At 37.7% G+C, this 19653-nt stretch overlaps 1 protein-coding gene across 1 annotated transcript in view; it reads left to right on the forward strand.

The window, feature by feature from the left end:
* Window positions 1-5467: 5467 nt before the first annotated feature.
* Window positions 5468-19653, forward strand: part of LOC141440360 (cell adhesion molecule Dscam2-like) — a 62181-nt gene continuing 47995 nt past the window's right edge. The window contains exons 1-2 of the mRNA XM_074104868.1: window positions 5468-5624; window positions 15407-15482. Coding sequence (XP_073960969.1) covers window positions 5579-5624; window positions 15407-15482 — 122 coding nt within the window. The 5' untranslated portion in view covers window positions 5468-5578. The remainder of the gene's footprint in view (window positions 5625-15406; window positions 15483-19653) is intronic.

Raw genomic sequence — 19653 nt, forward strand, 5'->3', positions numbered from 1 at the left:
TGAATAATTCCGACGAACCAAGAATCCAACCAAACGAGAAACCAGCGAATTGGGAACTTATCTTCATATCATATCATCTTATCAGTCCGTTTACGAATTTCAGAATTGGGATGTGGTCAAGAATTGTGATGCCCAGCATAGCTTGCTCCATGGCTCTTTGTGCGACTTTTATTTGGTGCATTTTTGCCTTCAAGAGCGTCCTTGTTAATAATTTCTGCGTTAGCTAAGGCGGGCAAGACACATTGCAAGGTAAGGCAAGGCATTAAAAATCGACAATGTATAAAAATTTACTAGTTTTACGTATCCAAAAAAAATGTAATTATCTAACTTATTATCCCTATCCGCCATAAAGGGTAGATGAATAAAACATGAAGAGCAATAAACGCTCTGGGATTCGGTTCCTGGGTAGTCCCTGAGAGTATCGGAGTTATGAACGGAAAAAATATTGGAATTTACTGGCTTTGGTTTTTCAGCGAGTTATTATTTTGTGCAACTATCTGCTGCCTTTAGGTTCATGCGTCCCGTGGGCATCCCGCACTTTTCCGGGATAAAAAGTAGTTTTAGTTCTAGGATAGAGGGAACTTTTCAGACGAGAGTAGGTGGTGGCCTATGGCCTCTTAAGCAGAGCAATCAAATTATTTCGTTAAAAACTCCATGAAACAATTAATTTATGCGTCGACATACTAAGCCTAAGCAGGCACCAACTTAATTCTGCCCAGGCTGTTACTTAGATAACATTAAATTTAATCAAGTCGTAATTCCTCTGTACCGATAGCAAACTCGTGTGAGCTAATTCTCGTGTGTTGCAGATGGTACAGCCCATTACTGTACATCATCTTTGTAATCGTATAGGGATGTGATAGAGATGGTAAGTTATCGCTAAAAACATATTAAAGATAAATGAAAAATAATTGAACATCGGTAAGCTTAAGTTGATAGGAAAAAACAAATTTAATAGAAACACGCAATTAATTTTACAGTATGAATTACTAAACTAAATTGAATAATTGTTATTAAGTTTTAGGTCAATGTAAGCGTGTGATTATGATGATTATTATTTGAAACATTCTTTAATTTTATAAAATTATTTATTATTAAGCCATTGACACAATTTAAATTTGAATTGACTCCTGGTCGAAAATACAAACTGAGACATGGTTGCACAGAAAAACCAGAAAAAGAGACCAGCACTGGGAATCGAACCCAGGTCCTCAGCATTCCGTGCTGCGTGCTATAACCCCTACACCACTGCTGACTCCTGGGTTACTTATTTACCTATACACTTTGGAAATTTAGGTTTTAATAAACTTGAATTATCATCCCCCCAATCCCATTTATATTATAAATGCGAAAGAGTGTAAGTCTGCTTGTTTGTTCGTTTGTTTATTTGTTAGTTCATTGCGTCTAAACCGCTGAACCGAAATTCGGCATACACATAGTTTGAGTCCCGGGGAAGGACATATGATAGTTTTTACCCCGGAAATTAGTTAAGTTAGCGATAAACGAATTCTACGCAGACAGAGTCACGGGCAAGTTGGGTATAAAATAATATTTATTATCGACAAAATAAGTGACAACACTACGCAAAGGCTTGCTGTCTAAACGAATTCTACGCAGACAGAGTCACGGGCAAGATGGGTATAAAATAATATTTATTATCGACAAAATAAGTGACAACACTACGCAAAGGCTTGCTGTCTAAAAGCTATTAGCAGCTGGCGGCGGGAGCACCTGCGACTGTCATTTCCTCGGCTAAGTACTGCGCTCTAATGACAGCAGCCACATGACAGTCTGCTACTTTTACGTTTGACGGTTTCGTCACTTACGACAGGCACTAGGGGTATGATTAAAAAGTTTGAAGTAGATTTTTTTACACCTATTTACTTATGTATAACTTGTAAGGAGAAAAATTAAAAAAATCTTACGAAAAGATCGTGACTTGTTCTTGAGGAGAAAAATTAAAAAAATCTTACGAAAAGATCGTGACTTGTTCTTGAAAATCTTGAGTACCGAAATCGAGAGATATCTGACAAGTACCTATTTAATATTATATTTAAATACACATTTGAAACGTCCAATACAAGAACAAAACATTCGTATTACAAATACAAACATCTGCCTCGACCGCGAACTCGGATCTTCAAGCCTTATAGGCAGGTTCTCTAACCACCCAGCTATTCGATCGTCAATAAATAAAGCGTCAATTTTAATATATTCATCAGTGCATCCACAAAATGAAATCATCCTGTTTTAATTCCCTGTTCATTAAAGGTAATTGAATTGGGTGAGCAAACAGATTCAAATGGAAGGCAATTTGTGCAGCATTATTGAGCATTACCAAACATTCTGCTCGCAACAAAAGCTATATGAGGTAGCTAAATATCACATACAACGTTTCTATATACATGTCTAGTTTTATGTTCAACTAATTTGGCCCGCAGCATCGCTCCCATCAACATACAAAACCGTATATGTGTGTGTGTCGGTACCCGTGTGGTGTCGGGTGAGAATTACATCTGTCCATTTCTTTCGTGGATGTCCTAAGAGGCGACTGAGGGTACAGGTTAAGGTATACAGGAATACCGTAGGCGACAGGCTAGCAACTTGTCACCATTGTACCGCTTTTGTCAAACTTAAAACCTAAAATTGCTAAAAGTGGCTCCGAAGCGGTAACGTGATTCGATTTGTAGCATTCGAACATGGCAGACAATATCTAATTTTGCTATTTCTGTTTCTTTGGCTAGTTGAAGTATAATTTTGATAGTGTTTTATGCGGCGATTAACCTTAACAGTGAACAGTGATCACAAAATTCTATATTGCTCTCGTGTCTGACATGTTTTAATGCGCAAGTTGTCTCCACGTGGTTTCTGGAATTTTACTATCAAGTTGCAAAAACTAGAACCACCGTACAACGTCCCTCTCAAAGAGAGTTTACTTTGACACTGGCGAAATTGACTATTTATTTGGACAGAAAAGCCATATTTTAAAAGAGAAGAAGAAGAAGAAGAAGCGGTAACGGTTCGTGTGCTCTGCGTACCCCATTTTGGGAATACAGGCGTGATGTTTGTGTGTGTGATGTGTGTGTAGAATCAAGTGCAGCAGGGCTACTACGAAACTCGAAACTCGAAGTTCGTATCGTACTGTCCCTCTCGCTTTCGTATTAAATAGTATAAATAAGTGTCAGAGGGACCGCACGATACGAACTTTGAGTTTCGAGTTTCGTAGTAGCCCTGGCTGGTTCTCGTACTACGTCATCACCGTCATAATTGACTGTAGCATTAGCACGTCCACTGTTGGAATCAGTACTGAATCGTCTATGTAGCAAAATGTCCAGCGACTCACATTGAGCAAGAAGCAAATGACAGACGTCCTAATCCATATTGCAGAACATAAAAAAAGCAATTAGGTCGTGTGGTATAATGTCCAAACTACATATTTCATTGATAAAAAACGCTGTATAACCCAAAAGAAAGTAAATCGTCAAATCTTACTGAAAGCTGTTAGTTAGGTAATCCGGAATACGGAAATTCGTCGAAGAACTAAAGTCACCGACATAGTTGGAAACATATGCAAGTTTAAGTGGCAATGGGCGGGCCACATCGCCCGAAGAACAGATAACCGTTGTGGTAGAAACGTCCTCGAGTGGCGGCCACGAACCGGAAGACGAAGCGTTCTCCTCCCTCCAGGTGGACTGACGACATCGTGAGAGTTGCGGGATACCGGTGGATTCAAGTGGCGAGTTGTCGTTCATTGTGGCGTTCTAAGGGCTGATGATGATAATGATGAGTTAATCCACACTGGGCCCGCGTGGGAACTACGTTCCAAACCTTCTCATCTTGAGGGGAAGCCCGTGCCCAGCAGTGGGCGTTAATAGGATGAAACGACAAGTATAACGTTTTAAACTTTCGTTGATTTTCACTCATAGTCAAAATACCACCAACGGGACTTATCACGCTAACACACGTACACGGATAATATTTACCCCGACGTTTCGGCAACATTGCAGTGGCCGTGGTCACGAGTAGACTACATCGTCCCGTTGGTGGTATTTTGACTATAAACGACGAGTAGTGTAATTATTATTCACTACATCTTTAATATTTAAAATGGCCGTTAACATCATCAATACTCAAGGAATGCAACTTTCCGAGTGGATACAAATTGTACGTTGAATTCGCAACACATTTTTTAATCATCAAAGCGGCACTCGAGCAGGAAGTACCGGAGAAGCGTCTCAAGCGGGAAATAAAGATGATCCCTCCACCTCGAGCACAGCTGTAACCCGGATCTCTTACCACGGAACAGTACGACTGACATTATGAATGCGGAAGTTAGAACGTTTTTTTAACCCCCGATGCAAAAATGGGGAGTTATAAAATTGACGCGAATATCTGTCTGTCTGTGGCATCCTAGCCCTCAAACAGACAGAATCAGGTGTAGGCTCATTATTTATGTTGTTCTTTGTGGTTCTTAGCTATGTTTTAGTACCTGGGCGGCCGAGCTTTGCTCGGACTAAAAGTCGATAATAAGCGTTTTTTTCAGAGATAAGACCAAGCTAGATCGATTTGTCATCCCCGAAAACCTCTACATACCAAATTTCATTGAAATCGTTGGAGTCGTTTCCGAGATTTTGATTTTTGAAACGAAATTGCTCGTTTCTTCAAACGATTAGATAGATTAATATCAGTTCGGCTGTTTTTGAGATATTGAACTTTGAAATAATGTTATAGTTTTTTAAAAGAGTTGAATGTCACATTAGAATAGAAAAAAGAGTAGAAATTAAAAAGTGGCAGCACTGTAGTGTCCTCCCTTTTTTTGCTCCAGGGTTTGAAAGGGATGACACTACAGTGTTGCCACTTTTTAATTTCTACTCTTTTTTGCCAGACTATAAGTCCTTCAATAAATTGCCAACTAAAAAAACCTCATCACCCTAATCGTCAACTTCGCAGGCAAATACGCTTGTAAAAAACCTTTAATCCTGAACCTTAGTAACTTCTAGTTTAACATGTAATCCAAACATAAATTGGGACATTTAGGAGCTGTTTCACCATCCATTGATTAGTGTTAACTGGCGGTTAGGTGTGATGCCGTCTCTATTTGTTTTGTTCGAATAGACTGAGACGGCATCACATTTAACCGTCGGTTAACACTAATCAATGGATGGTGAAACAGCCCCTTAATGATTATAATTGTTTAAAACGCTCTTCTTAGTTAAATAGCACAGTATAAAAAAAAACTCCCTCTAAAAGCAATTGTGTATTGAATTGTATTGTATACTTAGCTGTATTAGGAAACCGTGCACGTATCCAAGAATGTAAACGGTAAACTTATTTTTTTACTAAATGCTTCTAAATTCAATTTGGCTGTTATACGAGATTCCATTTTCAAACATTTAAAAAAATAATAAAATTCATGGTAGAAGTCACCGCCACCGCCACGCCACCCTCAGTTCGCTCTCAACTTTAGGAAGGGATGCACGCGTCCTCCTTCAAAAAACGCGGGAACTCTCGTGACGTATAGAGAAAAGTTTTATAGTAACGTGACATTTGATGCTAAATGTGAGTGGATTTAAACAAAATGGATATGTATCTGTGGATGATGTTTTCGTTGTTTTTATTCTCTGGTGAGTAACGATCTTTAAAAACTTTTTGTAGTTTAAACACTCTGATTATTCATCGTTTTGATTTAACTCGTTATGTTGTTACGTCTCATACTTCTTCGTTTAATAGATTTTTCTCAAAAATGTCCGTAAAAGTTGACATTATTCTTTACATATTAGAAGGTGAAGTGCATAGTTTATGGTCAGCGAAAAATTAAAAAGTTAAAAAGATTGCAGGCGCGCTAGCTCGACAATAATGAATTAGCGCGCCTGCAATCAGTCACATTTTTTTTTAAAGTTGAAAAGGCCATGGAAATGTTGGCACAAGTCGTATACAGCCAAGTCTAATGGCCGGTATCAGATATTTTGTTGGAACTCCGGACTTTTTCTATTGGGTCTGAAATAGCTTGTGGTGTTTTCGGTGGAAAAATACACCTGCAGTTTATTTTAAATGAAAAAAGGCGGAAAAGCATAAGAAAAATATAGGAATAAAATTATTTTTTATAATATATTTTGGGAAAAAGTTTATTCTAATTTCAGAATTATTCACCATTTTTTGAGAAAAGCTTTATATTAATCTCGGCCGGAATAGCAATTACTGGCTTCGTATTAGTTAAACGGACTCGCAAGCTCGTCCGTTTAATACTCATACTCAGCCAGCAATTGCCTACTTCCAGGCCACGACAATAATCTACTATTAATGATCTGAGGTAATTGCTGAAATAATAAGCTGAGATGTACCAAAGTGACAGGCAAAGAGGCAGGGTTATCCGTCCTTAAATTTAACATTAGTGTAGATTGGCTAGTATGTTACTAGTAGTATCCTGTATTTAAAATGAAATCATAAAGGTCGTAAATAAAGTATCGTACTTTAATTTTCTCACAGAAATGTGACTTCGACTTTAGCAGTAATTAAGTCTACCACAGCGATGATTTGTGTGTACCTTTATTACTTTATTTTTAACTCCCGACGCAAAAAGAGGGGTGTTATAAGTTTGACCGCTATGTGTGTCTGTCTGTCTGTCTGTTGGTGGCACCGTAGCTCTTAAACGGGTAGACCGATTTGAATGCAGTTTTTAGGGTTCATCATCATCCCAGCCTATATACGTCCCACTGCTGGGCACAGGCCTCCTCTCGGAATGAGAGGGCTTGGGCCGTAGTTCCCACGCGGGCCCAGTGCGGATTGGGAACTTCACACATACCATTGAATTGCTTCGCAGGTTTGTGCAGGTTTCCTCACGATGTTTTCCTTCACCGTAAAGCTCGGGGTTAATTTCAAATGTAATTTCGCACATGAATTTTTAGGGTTCCGTACATCGAAAGGAAAAAACGGAACCCTTATAGGATCACTTTGTTGTCCGTCCGTCCGTCCGTCGGTCATGACCCTTTTTCTCAGGAACGCGTAAAGGTATCAAGCTGAAATTTATAGCAAATACTCAGGTTTACTTTCCTTTAGAACTGTGAAAAAATCAAACTTCTAAGCCAACGCAATCAAAAGATACAGCCGTTTATGCCGCAAATTTCCACAAATTTTCGAAACTCGCAAGGGAATCAAAACCTACAGGGTACTTCCCGTGAACTCAGAATCTGGATATTTGGTACGAAGCAACGTCTTATAGCACAGATAAAGGAAAAATTGCGAAAACCGTAAATTTTTAGTTACGTCATATAATAAAAATATTTTTAATAATTTTAGTTACTACCTACAGGTTTGTACGGAACCCTCAGTGCGCGAGTCCAACTCGCACTTGGAAATTTTTTCATCAAAATCGGTTCAGCGATTTTTGAGATATTGGACTGTGCAGTGAAAAAGTCGGGGGTTTTCCAACTTTTTGTTAGTTAGGTTATGTTTAATTCATTTATATTTTTGAATGCAAGAATTTGGTCGCCAGAAAAATTTCGATAACTCAATAACACTAATAATTCTATTCTATACAAAAACCATTCACTTGCCGATCATCTCATCATCTCATCATCTCAGCCTATACATGTCCCACTGCTGGGCACAGGCCTCCTCTCAGAACAAGAGGGCTTGGGCCATAGTTCTCACGCGGGCCCAGTGCGGATTGGGAACTTCACACGCACCATTGAATTGCTTCGCAGGTTTGTGCAGGTTTCCTCACGATGTTTTCCTTCACCGCAAAGCTCGTGGTAAACTTCAAATGTAATTCCGCACATGAATTTCGAAAAACTCAGAGGTGCGAGCCGGGGTTTGAACCCACGACCCTCTGCTTGAGAGGCGATAGGTCAAACCACTAGGCCACCGCACTTGCCGATAATACATCCCAATTTTAATTTTCAATTTTAAAAAAGGCGGATCCGTAATCTAGATCCAAATATAAATTGGACTTCCGATCCGATTGCCGATTGTTTTGCAAAATTTATGCGATTCCATTTTTAATTAAATTTTATTTCGAAGCCACTCGGGCAGCAGGCAGATGTTTCTTTAATGGATTTTCATGTTTTATTTTGCTTTCAATTAAAGTTTTTTTTAAATGATAGTGAAAAGAAAATTGTTTTTATTTTGGATGGAAATGAGAATAAGGCGGTTGTTGCCTAGTTTTTCTTTTTATTTATTTTTTCTGATTTTATGTGTGGTATACCTTTGTTGCTTTTTATTTCTTGTAATTTTCTGTTTAATATCGATTGTGTTAGTTATGGTAGTTACTTTGTGAGGACTATTGTGACAGTATGTCTTTTTTAACAAAATCATTAGCAATCTGTAAGAGCAAGACAGTGACCTGGGGTCATTTATGAATAGATTGAATATGAATTCAATTCGTACAAAAACTGTTTACAAAACAAAGTTCCGGGTAAATATTGTGACGTAAATCATAATAAACGTTAAGCTAACATCAAATCGCATAACCGTTGAAATGCGTTAAGTTTAAATTCAACAAAACAAGCGTTTATCACAATAACTTTACGTTCATATTCAATGATGCTATTTTTAACCCCCGACGCAAAATGAGCGGTGTTATGTAAAATATTCAAAACGCATACCTACGATCGGGCGGCATAATATTTACCATTTTGGATAATTGTATTCAGTGAGAGACTTAAAAAATAGGCACCTACATTAAGAAGGCGAAAAGCACATGCAGTACGCGAAGTAGGTAGGTACTCTATAAATCGACTTACTTAAAAATTTGATTTTTTCTAGGCATCAAGGGACTGCAGATATGAGTATTCTATATCAATTTCAGCTTGACACGTCCACGCGTTCCTGAGAAAAAGTGTCTTGATAGACGGACGGCCGGACAACAAAGTGATCCTATAAGGGTTCCGTTTTTTCGTTTCGAGGTACGGAACCCTAAAAAGCAATGTTTTCTTTTTAATTTGCTTGCTAATTAGCTATCGTAAGTATGTAGCAAAATTAGCTATTATAGAAAAGTAGTTGATACCGTTAAGCCGGCCACACATGTAGGTTTTGCGTGTGCACGCAATAACAACAGGCTCGCCTGAGTTACACACGTAACGACAAACCTGCACAAACTCTTGATTTAAACCATCATGGCGCTGGTACAGCTGGCCATGGCCACAAACGCTAGATTATAACCAATGGTTATGCCTGCACTTCTCATTTGTGCAAGCATTACTGAACTTGTGTATGACATGACTCCTTTGCACGCGCAAGCAAAATTAATAATATGCAAATTGATTTTTTTTGGTTATGTCTGCACAAATGAACTGTACAGGCATAACCATCGGTTATAACCTGGCGTGTGTTCCCGGCTTCATCCAATAACCCCAAGACACAACTCTAACAAAAATACTTTACGTGTAGAGAAGGTGTACCCTATTATTTTTTTTGAAAAAATAGTGTACCTCCCCTTAACAAATAACTCATACAAAATTAAATCTTTCTGGCATAATCAGCTTCTAAGCTAAGCCGCGGACGGATGAACATGCCAAAAAAGGAAGAGTTCCTTGTAGGATTGCGGAACTGTAAAAAACATCGGAATCCTAAAGAATAATCTTGGTCACCCGTAAGAATTTCAAAAAAATCACTTCTTTATATACGTTACCCAAACCAAATACGTTACCCAAATTTCGGGCCTCAAGCTCTAGGCTTAAAATGTACGTTTCCTGTCAGTTATTTAGTCAGTCGTTCATATACCGCAGTAATACAATTACAGAATACGCACTCCTTTGATATGAACGAAAGCCGCCTTTTTATTAGCCTACGCATAATGATTTACGAGTATGGATGCGTTTGTAGATAATTGCGTCCCCCTAAGGGACTACATTCCCTTAGGGTCGCGCCCGACAAATTGAAACAACCTCGAGACCGGTCATTTTGTCACTTGTTCACTTGTTGATTCCGTAAAGAGCTCGTCATAAAGAAATATGGTTGGATAAATAGCTAAATGGGGCTGTTTACGGCTCGTTATGTTGCCAGGGTGAAGAATGTTGGCTAGCCTCCAAGCAGGGAATATTATAATATACGGACTTGGACTAAGTTTATAAGTTGTTAACTACGAGCAAAGAGTGGAATGGTAACAAGAGATCCTTTATAGGGATAAAATCGCCTTTTTATATGTATCAATGGTTATTAATTGTGTGTTTTCTAAAATACATACGTGAGTAGATACTCTTTCGAAGCAAATATTGCAACTAAACTTTCAATTTATTGTTGGCATAAGCAACGAAGTAATAAGTTCTTCTATTGCTTGCCTTAGCTAATTTTAGGTAGGAAAAAAGGATAGAGTAAAAAAAATTATCGTAGCTTCCAGCAGGGCTTCAGTAATTGCCGGCAATCTGCTCTGAGGTGGCAGAGCGGAACGATGGTAGTGTATAAAAGATGGATGAAGCAGGAAAGGAAGGACATTTGTTAAAGACCTTATTTTCACAAGTAGTTCAGTTAAATAGTAAGTTATGACCGAGTAAATATCGGTTATTTTCAAAAGAAACCAGATTTCAGTTTACGCTTTGCCTAATAGTAAATCGCAGGAAAAAAACAAAAGAGAATTTAATAATTTTTAATTTTGTTTTTCTGTAAGTGGCCAGTTACAAGCTCACGAAAAGTACGTCATTGGATTGGTAATGAAAATCATCCATATTTTACACATTGGCAAGTACATGGACGTCATAGAGCTCATTTTCCTTATCCATCCATCCATCCTTAGTCTTCCTTACTAATTCTTATCCTTAGTAAAAAAATAAATTGATGAGAAAGTAACTTTGTCTGATTTACATGATATTTCATTGAAGATAGTTTGAGACCCAAGGTCACAGGATAGTTTATACCCCGAAAAATTACGTTGCTCCCGTCGTTAGCAATAATCAAATTATACGTAGGCGGAGTCGCTTGCAATAGCTAGTTACCATTGTGACTGACTGACAGACAGACAAAGCACAAAATAAACCACTATTATAGCTAGGTAACTACTAAAGGTGGGAGGTTTGAAATTAATGCAGACATACATAATAACCTCGAGTAAACCTAGTGCCATCCACGAAGACGCGTGATTTTGTCAAAACTCATAGTCTAAATACCACGCACAGGACTTATCACTAAGCTAAGCTATCTAAGTGTTTGCGTGATAAGTCCTGTGCGTGGTATTTTGACTATGAGTGAAAATCACGAAAGTTTGAGACATTATATTAATGACATTGTAATAAGAACCACGGCACGCGTCATCGTGAATGACTCTATCTATATCATTAAGTTGCACTTACAATTACAAAAGTAGGTATTAATACATCTCGGCGGAGGAAACTAGCCTATAATTATTCTTCAAAGACAAAGCCGGGACATAAACTAATACAATAATAAAGCACGGATTTAGTACTAGAACAGAAACTTATTGTTTACCATCAGAGCAAACAAGTCGAGCTACTAACCACATAGCAGCTGTGTACTGGGCCAGCAACTCGCACTGTTCAAAGACTTATACAAGTTGTGTCTTTGAGGAACCGTGAATGGCCTGGAGTGAGATGTAACCTAGATAAAGTTTTTTAATCTTTTCAAAAGACGTTTTAAAGCAACAGTACTATTTTCGTGGTTCCGTTTTGAATCTTTTTTCTGTCAGTTGTCTAAAACCAACTAAAACTAACTATACTTACTAAAAGGCGGGAAGAGATGGGTCTGTTTTATTTTACAACCATACATGACACTGCACAGCACGAATAAGACCGGTCAAGATTATTTATTAGTAATTAGACGTATGTTGTATGTTTTTGTGAGCTATAATCAGCAAAACAAGACGCAGGTCTGTGTATACTCGATTTATGATTTCACTCAGTGAATTATGTTGATAAAAGTGTCGAAAAACCACTGAGTTTACGAATTTTGGTAATCCACTCGTTAAAATACAGTAACATCTAATTTTAAACCTTACTTAGCCAGTGAAGTGATGGCAACTTTTGAGCCAAACAACAGATTAAATTACAGTAAAATATAAATTTACTCATATACTCGTAATTAAACTGTTTTATTAGACCTTAAAAATCCACTCACTCACTATAATACTAAGTAAGACCAGTAAATTGTCTTATCAGACTGTAGTTTCGCATGCAATCAACACTGCTTTCTTTTTTTTTCATACGTCTTTACTTCCACTCTGTCTAGATAACCTAGGCTGGAAACCGTAACAGAATCTTAGCATGTCAACGAAAATGTGCCCACGTAAATCAAATATGTACTTATAAGTAATAAACACTCGAATAATTACCCTTTTGCACAATAGAATTGATTTTCTTGGAATACTTTACTTAAAAACCTAAAAATAACTTCGGTGATTCGAGAATCTTAATTTAATTAAGGCCCATCGACATAAGCGCGTTGCCATTAAGGATTCCTGTTGGAAGAGGACTTATATATAAGCTGCTTTACACCAACGCAACTAGAAAATTGTTTATTTGATTACTAGCTTTAGCCCGCGCCTTCACCCACGTCAGAAATACCTTACACAAAACATTTACGATCTTACCTTTGAAAAAAAAAAAGGAAACTGAATATGTGGTGCATTGGAGAAATTAGTGTCTAGACTCCTGTCCAGTGGTGGTGTACTGAGGACCTGGGTTCGATTCCCAGCGTTGGTCTCTTTTTATGGGTTTTTTTCTGTGCATACATGTTTCAGTTTGTATTTTCGATATGGATTTCACGGGATGACCGTAAAAGTAACAAATTTGGAGTCGAAATAAAAATACAAAAAGACTCCAAAAACCAATTTTAATTTACTATCTGTTCTTCGAGCGATGCGGCCCGCCCATTGCCTCATAACCTTATTACAGATTTAGGGGCTGTTTCACTATCCATTGATTAGTGTTAACCGACGGTTAAATGTGATGCCGTCTCCGTCTATTCGAACAAAACAAATAGAGACGGCATCACACCTAACCGCCAGTTAACACTAATCAATGGATGGTGAAACAGCCCCTTAGTGAATAATGTTTTTCCATCGTATTTTGTCGGAAAAGTTCGTATTTATCTTGCTTTCTCACCTAGCTGCGGCTCCACTGAGACTCCACTGAGACCAATCCCTACACGTCTGATGATAATGAGTCGGAGACGAGATGTGGATACAACTAATATCATTGGTCGATCCCTAGACGTCGTCTCTCCGCTCCGCTCGTCTCCGCCACAGTGGAGCCGCTGCCACAGATATATAATAGTACTAACGTACAGAATGGCCACGCTCCGCCCCGCACTGGTTCGAGTTACCCCACCCCTCAAGCGCAGATTGCAGGAAAACCGCAGGAAAGCAGTCGGGTGCGCAACGCGATGTATGTCGGCCGCACGGCACTAAGTTCGGGAGCAATCATTTTGCGAAATCGTAACGGTACCCTACCTACTTCCTTTTTCTAAATAAATAGTGATTTCTGAAATCAACGCAATTAATACATGAAATAACTACCTACCGAATGATTCTTTTAAGTTTGTAGACGTATATCTATTGTAATTGAAAATAATAATGCTTAAAATACGCAGACAGACACATTTTAAGTAGGTTTAAATTAATCGAGGATATTCTGGCAGAACCGGATAGGTGCACAATATTTATTTTTTATACGGTTTAGCTAGATAAATAAAGCACAAAACAGAGTATGCCTATGTATGTAACTTTAAAAAAAATTGCACTTATTCTGTTTTGCCAGAATACCCTCGAAATAGGTAAGATTAACGATTACATTAATTTGCACATATCTAAGCCATACCTACATATGAGTACCTTTTAATGTCATTGGTAGCACTTATACTACTATACGGTTTTGCAATAGTCAGACCTGTGCAGCTTACGCACACATTGACTCGTGTACAGACATCGTCGTGTCTATGTAGATTCAAGACCGCGTATTTTGTATGGCGTGGCCGCCTTGTGCCGCAGCCTAACTTACTGAAATTTAATGAATCTAATTGAGAAAACAAGATAAATACGAACTCACCCGACAAAATACGACGGAAAAACATTATTCATTGGATCTGTATAGTTGTGCGTGTTCGTTCATTAAACGAATCCCTCATAAGTATTGGCCAGATTCATTGACACAAACCGTTCATTTGACATAAGGTGCTTAAAGGGTATCTTGTGGAGAAACCAACTGAATTTGATACCTAAAGACAAGCAATTAAAGCCTTAACTATCTTGCTCAACCACTAACAGTACCCATAAAGCGCAGGCCCGCTCTTGGGCCATAACGAGTTGAGTTGAACAGATTGAGCCACGCAGTGACGTCATTAAAACTTGGCCAATTACCGACTTGGCAAGTACGTCACATGTCATGTCAGCAAAGTTTTATTATTATGTTTGATTCCATAAGTTGAGTTGGTAAACTCGTTCACTTAAGGATCTTGGGATGGAGGGAAAGTTTACGTAGCTTAGGCACTGAGTTAAGGGTTATGATTACGAAGTTGCTGGTTAAATGTGATTTGATTGACGTTGTATGGAAAAGCCTTAATTTTTTGGGTCGCTTCCTAAAAAAATTCCAACAGTACCCAAATACTAAGGATTTAAGATCTCTCTGTGTGTTATATGAGACTGTAGGTACTTATATATTTTGAAGTGTGATGGATAAACACTTGACAAAAAAATGTTTAAAAATTTTATATCCAGCGTTTTATATTCAGAAGTTCAAGTAGGCTATAACAATAAACTTCAAAAAATATACAACCAGTTCAAAAATAACCTCTGTAGAGAATTCGTCAGGATCTCGTTAAAAAACATGAATACCATGATAGTTTTACTTTATATTTTGTTCCGATACTGTTTTATCTAAACTACAGTCGTCGAACAATTCCGCAACGAAGTGTAACAAGGCGTAAAAATAACGATGTCTCGAATCCGTCCCTGCAGAGCTACTACGAAACTCGAAACTCGAAGTTCGTGTCGTGCAGTCCCTCTGACACTTATACTGTTTAATACGAGAGCGAGAGGGACGGTACGATACGAACTTCGAGTTTCGTAGTAGCCCTGCTGTTGAGATATCTTATTTGCGTACACTTGAATTATTTTTGTCTAATCAAATAGCTGTTTTGCTTACACTATTTTGTTTTTACTATCTTGTTACGAGTATTAGAAGAAAGTTTGTCTTGAGAAATCATGATTATTTTGTAAAGAAAAAGTTTTCGTTTGCGCCAGACGGAATTCGAATCTGCATCTCGGCAATATGAGGTTTATGAGGTATAAAGGGCTAGGGACCCATACCCCCCCCCCTCCCTCAATCGCACCACATCACTCCCAAGCAAACGCAAATGTATGTGTGTACTTACTGCAAAAAAAGCTTACGGACTATCCCAATTGGTGTCAAGTGTTCTGTGATATTTATATGTTTGTTTTTAAACAAGTATGTTTTTGTTCCAGGTGTTACTTCTTCGACAAATAAATACCTGTTTATGAGGGATTTCCAAGAATCAGTCACAAACCAATTGAAGATTCGGTAAGTAGAAGTAGTATTTAATCATACCAACCCAATTATCACCACCACCATACTGCGCTCGCGTTTCGAACTCAAGCAGAGTCCATCATCAGAGCAACAACCACTGGCTGAGTTCGAAACGCGTCTGCGTATTGTGTGGTGGTAATAGTTAGCTTTGTGTGACGTGTGTGTGTGTTCTTTCAGTGTGAGCATACATTTGTTGCATAGACGTAGCTAACGTTAGGTCGCAAGTGAGCAAAGTATTTATTTATAATTAGCTTTTTCCCGCGGCTTCGTCCGCGTAGAATTCGGTTATAGCACGCTGTTCCCTCGGGATAAAAAGTAGCCTATGTCACTCTCTAGCCCATAAACTATCTCTATGTCAAAAATCACGTCGATCCGTCGCTCCGTTTCGACGTGAAAGACGGACAAACATACAAACACACACACACACTTTCGCATTTATAATATTAGTATGGATTCATTAATATATATACCTCCGCAAAGTAACGCCTGATTCAATACATTACTTAATACAAAACATAACAAAAAATTTAATCGACTAGAAAAAAACATGAAAATAAATTTCTACTAGTCTGAAGTCGGTGCCTCAGCACGAGCCAGCAGGAGTGATTGATACCCAATTATTTAGGTGAGGCAGACGATTATAGTTCCACTCCTGCTGGCTCGTGCTGAGGCATCGAATTCAGGCTGGTAGAAAATTATTTTCATAATTTTTTGTAGCCGGTTCAATTTTTTGTTATACATTTTTTTTTCACTCTTTTTAGTGTAAATGATCTAAGATGCAATAGTTTAATGTCAACTGCTCGTCACCTTTTACGCAAAATTGCTTCATTATTGAAGAGTCCTGGTGCTTCATCAGCAGTTTCTTTTTACCATATATGAGCTTAAATCCCTTCGCAACTGTGTTAAAGTTATTAAAATTCAACCCGTGAAGTACTTGTTACTTTGTAGTCGTTCCGTTGGTCAATGTGGTCTTCATCATCAGTTCCACTTCACCAAAATATGATGATTTTCAAGAGCAAATGCACGAGTTACTACTAAATATATCGAAATTACAATATTTGAAGAGTTCCCTCGATTTCCTTAGGGTCCAATCATCAGATCCTGTTTTGGTGCTATCTGTTCATAAATGACGGAGTTCTGAGGTAACAAACATTAAAAAAAATACAACCGAATTTATAACCTCCTTTTTTACCCGACTGCTTTTGAAGTCGTAAATAATTTCATTACGATCGGTTGGGTACTTTAGGCGTGAAAGTGTAACGAACAAATATACTTACCTCCGTATTTATAATATTACCTAGTAAGGATGTCGCTGTTTTCAATTATACATAGGTAATTTCTTTTCAAAACTTCTCAAGCAGTGGACCATACTAAGGTGAACTCTTCCTTTGAGATTCAAGAGACCCTTCCTACAGAGGTAAAATATCCTGCACTCATACAGCCTTACGGTGCTTCCACACTGGTGAAACCAAAACGTAATCATCTATCGTGGCTAATACATAGCTGAAATAAAATTTTATCGCTGTAAGTATACCTTACCTACACGATGTCTTCAAATTTTGTTAGAAAAATTCAGGAATTAGTTTTACTGAACGCCCCTGTAAAGATTTAACCGCGTACCTTTGAATTCGATCAATGCACAGTAGGTAACACTTTTCTAAGTACAATCAAGGACACAAATATCTACTTAAAAAGTTTCCGAAGCGCCAAAAATATTAAATATTATTAAATTTTAAAAATATAAATAAATATTGTGAACATTTGAAGGATCAAAAATTATAAACGTTTACATGACTTTAAATATGTGTGCAATGTCAGTCAAATATATACAGGTAAATAGGAGGGCATTCATATCTATACCAACCATTTTAAACTGGCAAATATCAGTGTGAGAGCACCTTAAAGCTGCTTATGCAACCTATTGAGCACTAGCTGTTGCAGAACTGCTTTGTAAAGCTCGCATAGTATGTCAAGTATGCGACGCTTTGCTTTAGGTCAAATTAGTCAACGTATTGAAACTAATTTAGTGACAGTTTAAAGTGTTCAGGCTTGATGATGATATTCTTAGTAAGTAGTTCTATTAGTAAGTAAATAAAATTGCCTTGGATAGTTTAAAAACAGTAAGTGATATAGACAGTACTCAACGAAATCCTATTAATAAGTCGTATCTGTCTGTCTGTGCGTCCGTCGGTCTCTCTGTCACATTACTATATATTTTGAACTGTGCCCTTAGTGTAAGTTTTCGGTTACAAAATACGTCTCGATCGCGTTCGCGTTAAAATCTCAATTTGTATGCAAACACGAACAGACCTCTAGCGGAACGTTTGCGATGTTCGTGTTTCCATACAAATTAAGATTTTAACGCGAACGCGATCGAGACGTATTTTGTAACCGAAATCTTACACTAAGGGCACTGGACGTAAATATTTTAGCAAAACCGTTCCAACCTCAACAATTAATTTTTTTGATTTTGGAACTACTTTCAGTAACATTAAAAGCGAAATTAAAGAATAAAATGACAATGCTTTGGAACGTTTTTGCTAAAATACGTCCAATTTAATAGGTAGAGACCAAAATTTGTCACAAAGTTAGTATATAGTTTTTTTAAGTGCTTGATTTTTAAATATTTAACAATAAGGAAGTACTATAAACCTTTTAAAACTATTATTTATTTTTTCCATCAGACTATACTAGAAGAACTAATTATTGTTTTATAGTACGCTTTTTTTTTTAACTTCTTTGGTTTTCAAAATTAAATTAGGTAAAATAGCACTGAAGGAAAACTACGAAAATAAAAATAAAAAATCTTTTCATTCTTTATAAGAACAATGTTGCTTCAGGTAAAAACCCGCTCTGAATATTTTGTATTTGATAACGCATTTCTGCGAAACCGCCAAAAATGTGAAACCAGCACTAAAAGTATTATTGGCGGACATCACGTCTATTAAATTCGCCCCTTTACCCTACAACATAATAACCTCGATGGGGTAGTTACCCCATATTTCAATACCCTTCATATCCCAGCAGTCATTAGCTTATGCTTAACGTCCTGAGAGTCAATAAAGCGGGAATCATGCCTCCCAATGATAAGTGGGCGTAAAGTGCGAAGCGCCTGGGGAGTTGTAAATCTGCCCCTACCATTGTTTCTGGGGGAAATAATTAGGGTGAGGGCACCAGTCATGGACAGCAACCAAAAATGGAATATTTTTTCCGCTAACTCAATATTAAGAAACGGACGCTACTTTTTCTAATTATAACTGATGATCATAACTGGTAAAGTTCATGAATGGTGAGCTATAAGGCATTGAATCCTTGCTGTCCATTACTGGATACTACTGTGCTTAACATGTCCATGATTGGTGCCGTCAAAAGCGTCTTTTAAAATAAAGTATCTCATGCGAATTGTAAAATTAGAAACACTACTTTTGTGTTGCCTATCCAAACGTGGTAGCTAATTTGTTAGAAATCTACTGGACCAATGAAGCATATTTGCGGTTGTATGACCAAGCTTAAAAGGGTTCGGTTCGGGTAAATATTATCTACTCTGCAGAGTCGCTCGGTTTAAAACGTTGATTCTGCAAGTAGACTGCAAAGGGCTCCTTTAAATTTCACAAATATTACCAGTGCTTTCAGAAAGACCATCATTGCAAGAAAAAATTACCGCGAGGAACTTGACAGAAAGTATTTTTTGAACAAAATATATAATTACAATATTATCTTAAATGTGAAAGCTATGTATGTGTTGTTATGTAACAAATTATAATAACAGGGATGTATGGATCCCTTAATTAAAAACCTAAATCTAAAAACGGCTAAACCGATTTTTATATAACATGTCTAAGAAACATTGCTAGAAAACCTGCTTTCAGACAAAAAACCGGCATTCAAATCGGTCCACCCGTTTAAGAGCTACGGTGCCACAGACAGACATACATAGCGGTCAAACTTATAACTCCCCTCTTTTTGCGTCGGGGGTTAAAAAAAAGCCTTGAACAGCCTATTTACAAAATTAACTTTTTTTTTAATGTTAACTTTATATCTCACACCTGCCTACACCACAGCCCCGTGGTAGGGGACACGGGAAAATAACGACAGACGTACCGAAGTTTTATCTCAACAATAAAACAAGTCACGTGTGCTTTCTAAACATAAATATGGCGGCGTA

The sequence above is a fragment of the Choristoneura fumiferana genome, chromosome 22, assembly GCF_025370935.1.
Source record: "Choristoneura fumiferana chromosome 22, NRCan_CFum_1, whole genome shotgun sequence".
NCBI lineage: Eukaryota > Metazoa > Arthropoda > Insecta > Lepidoptera > Tortricidae > Choristoneura > Choristoneura fumiferana.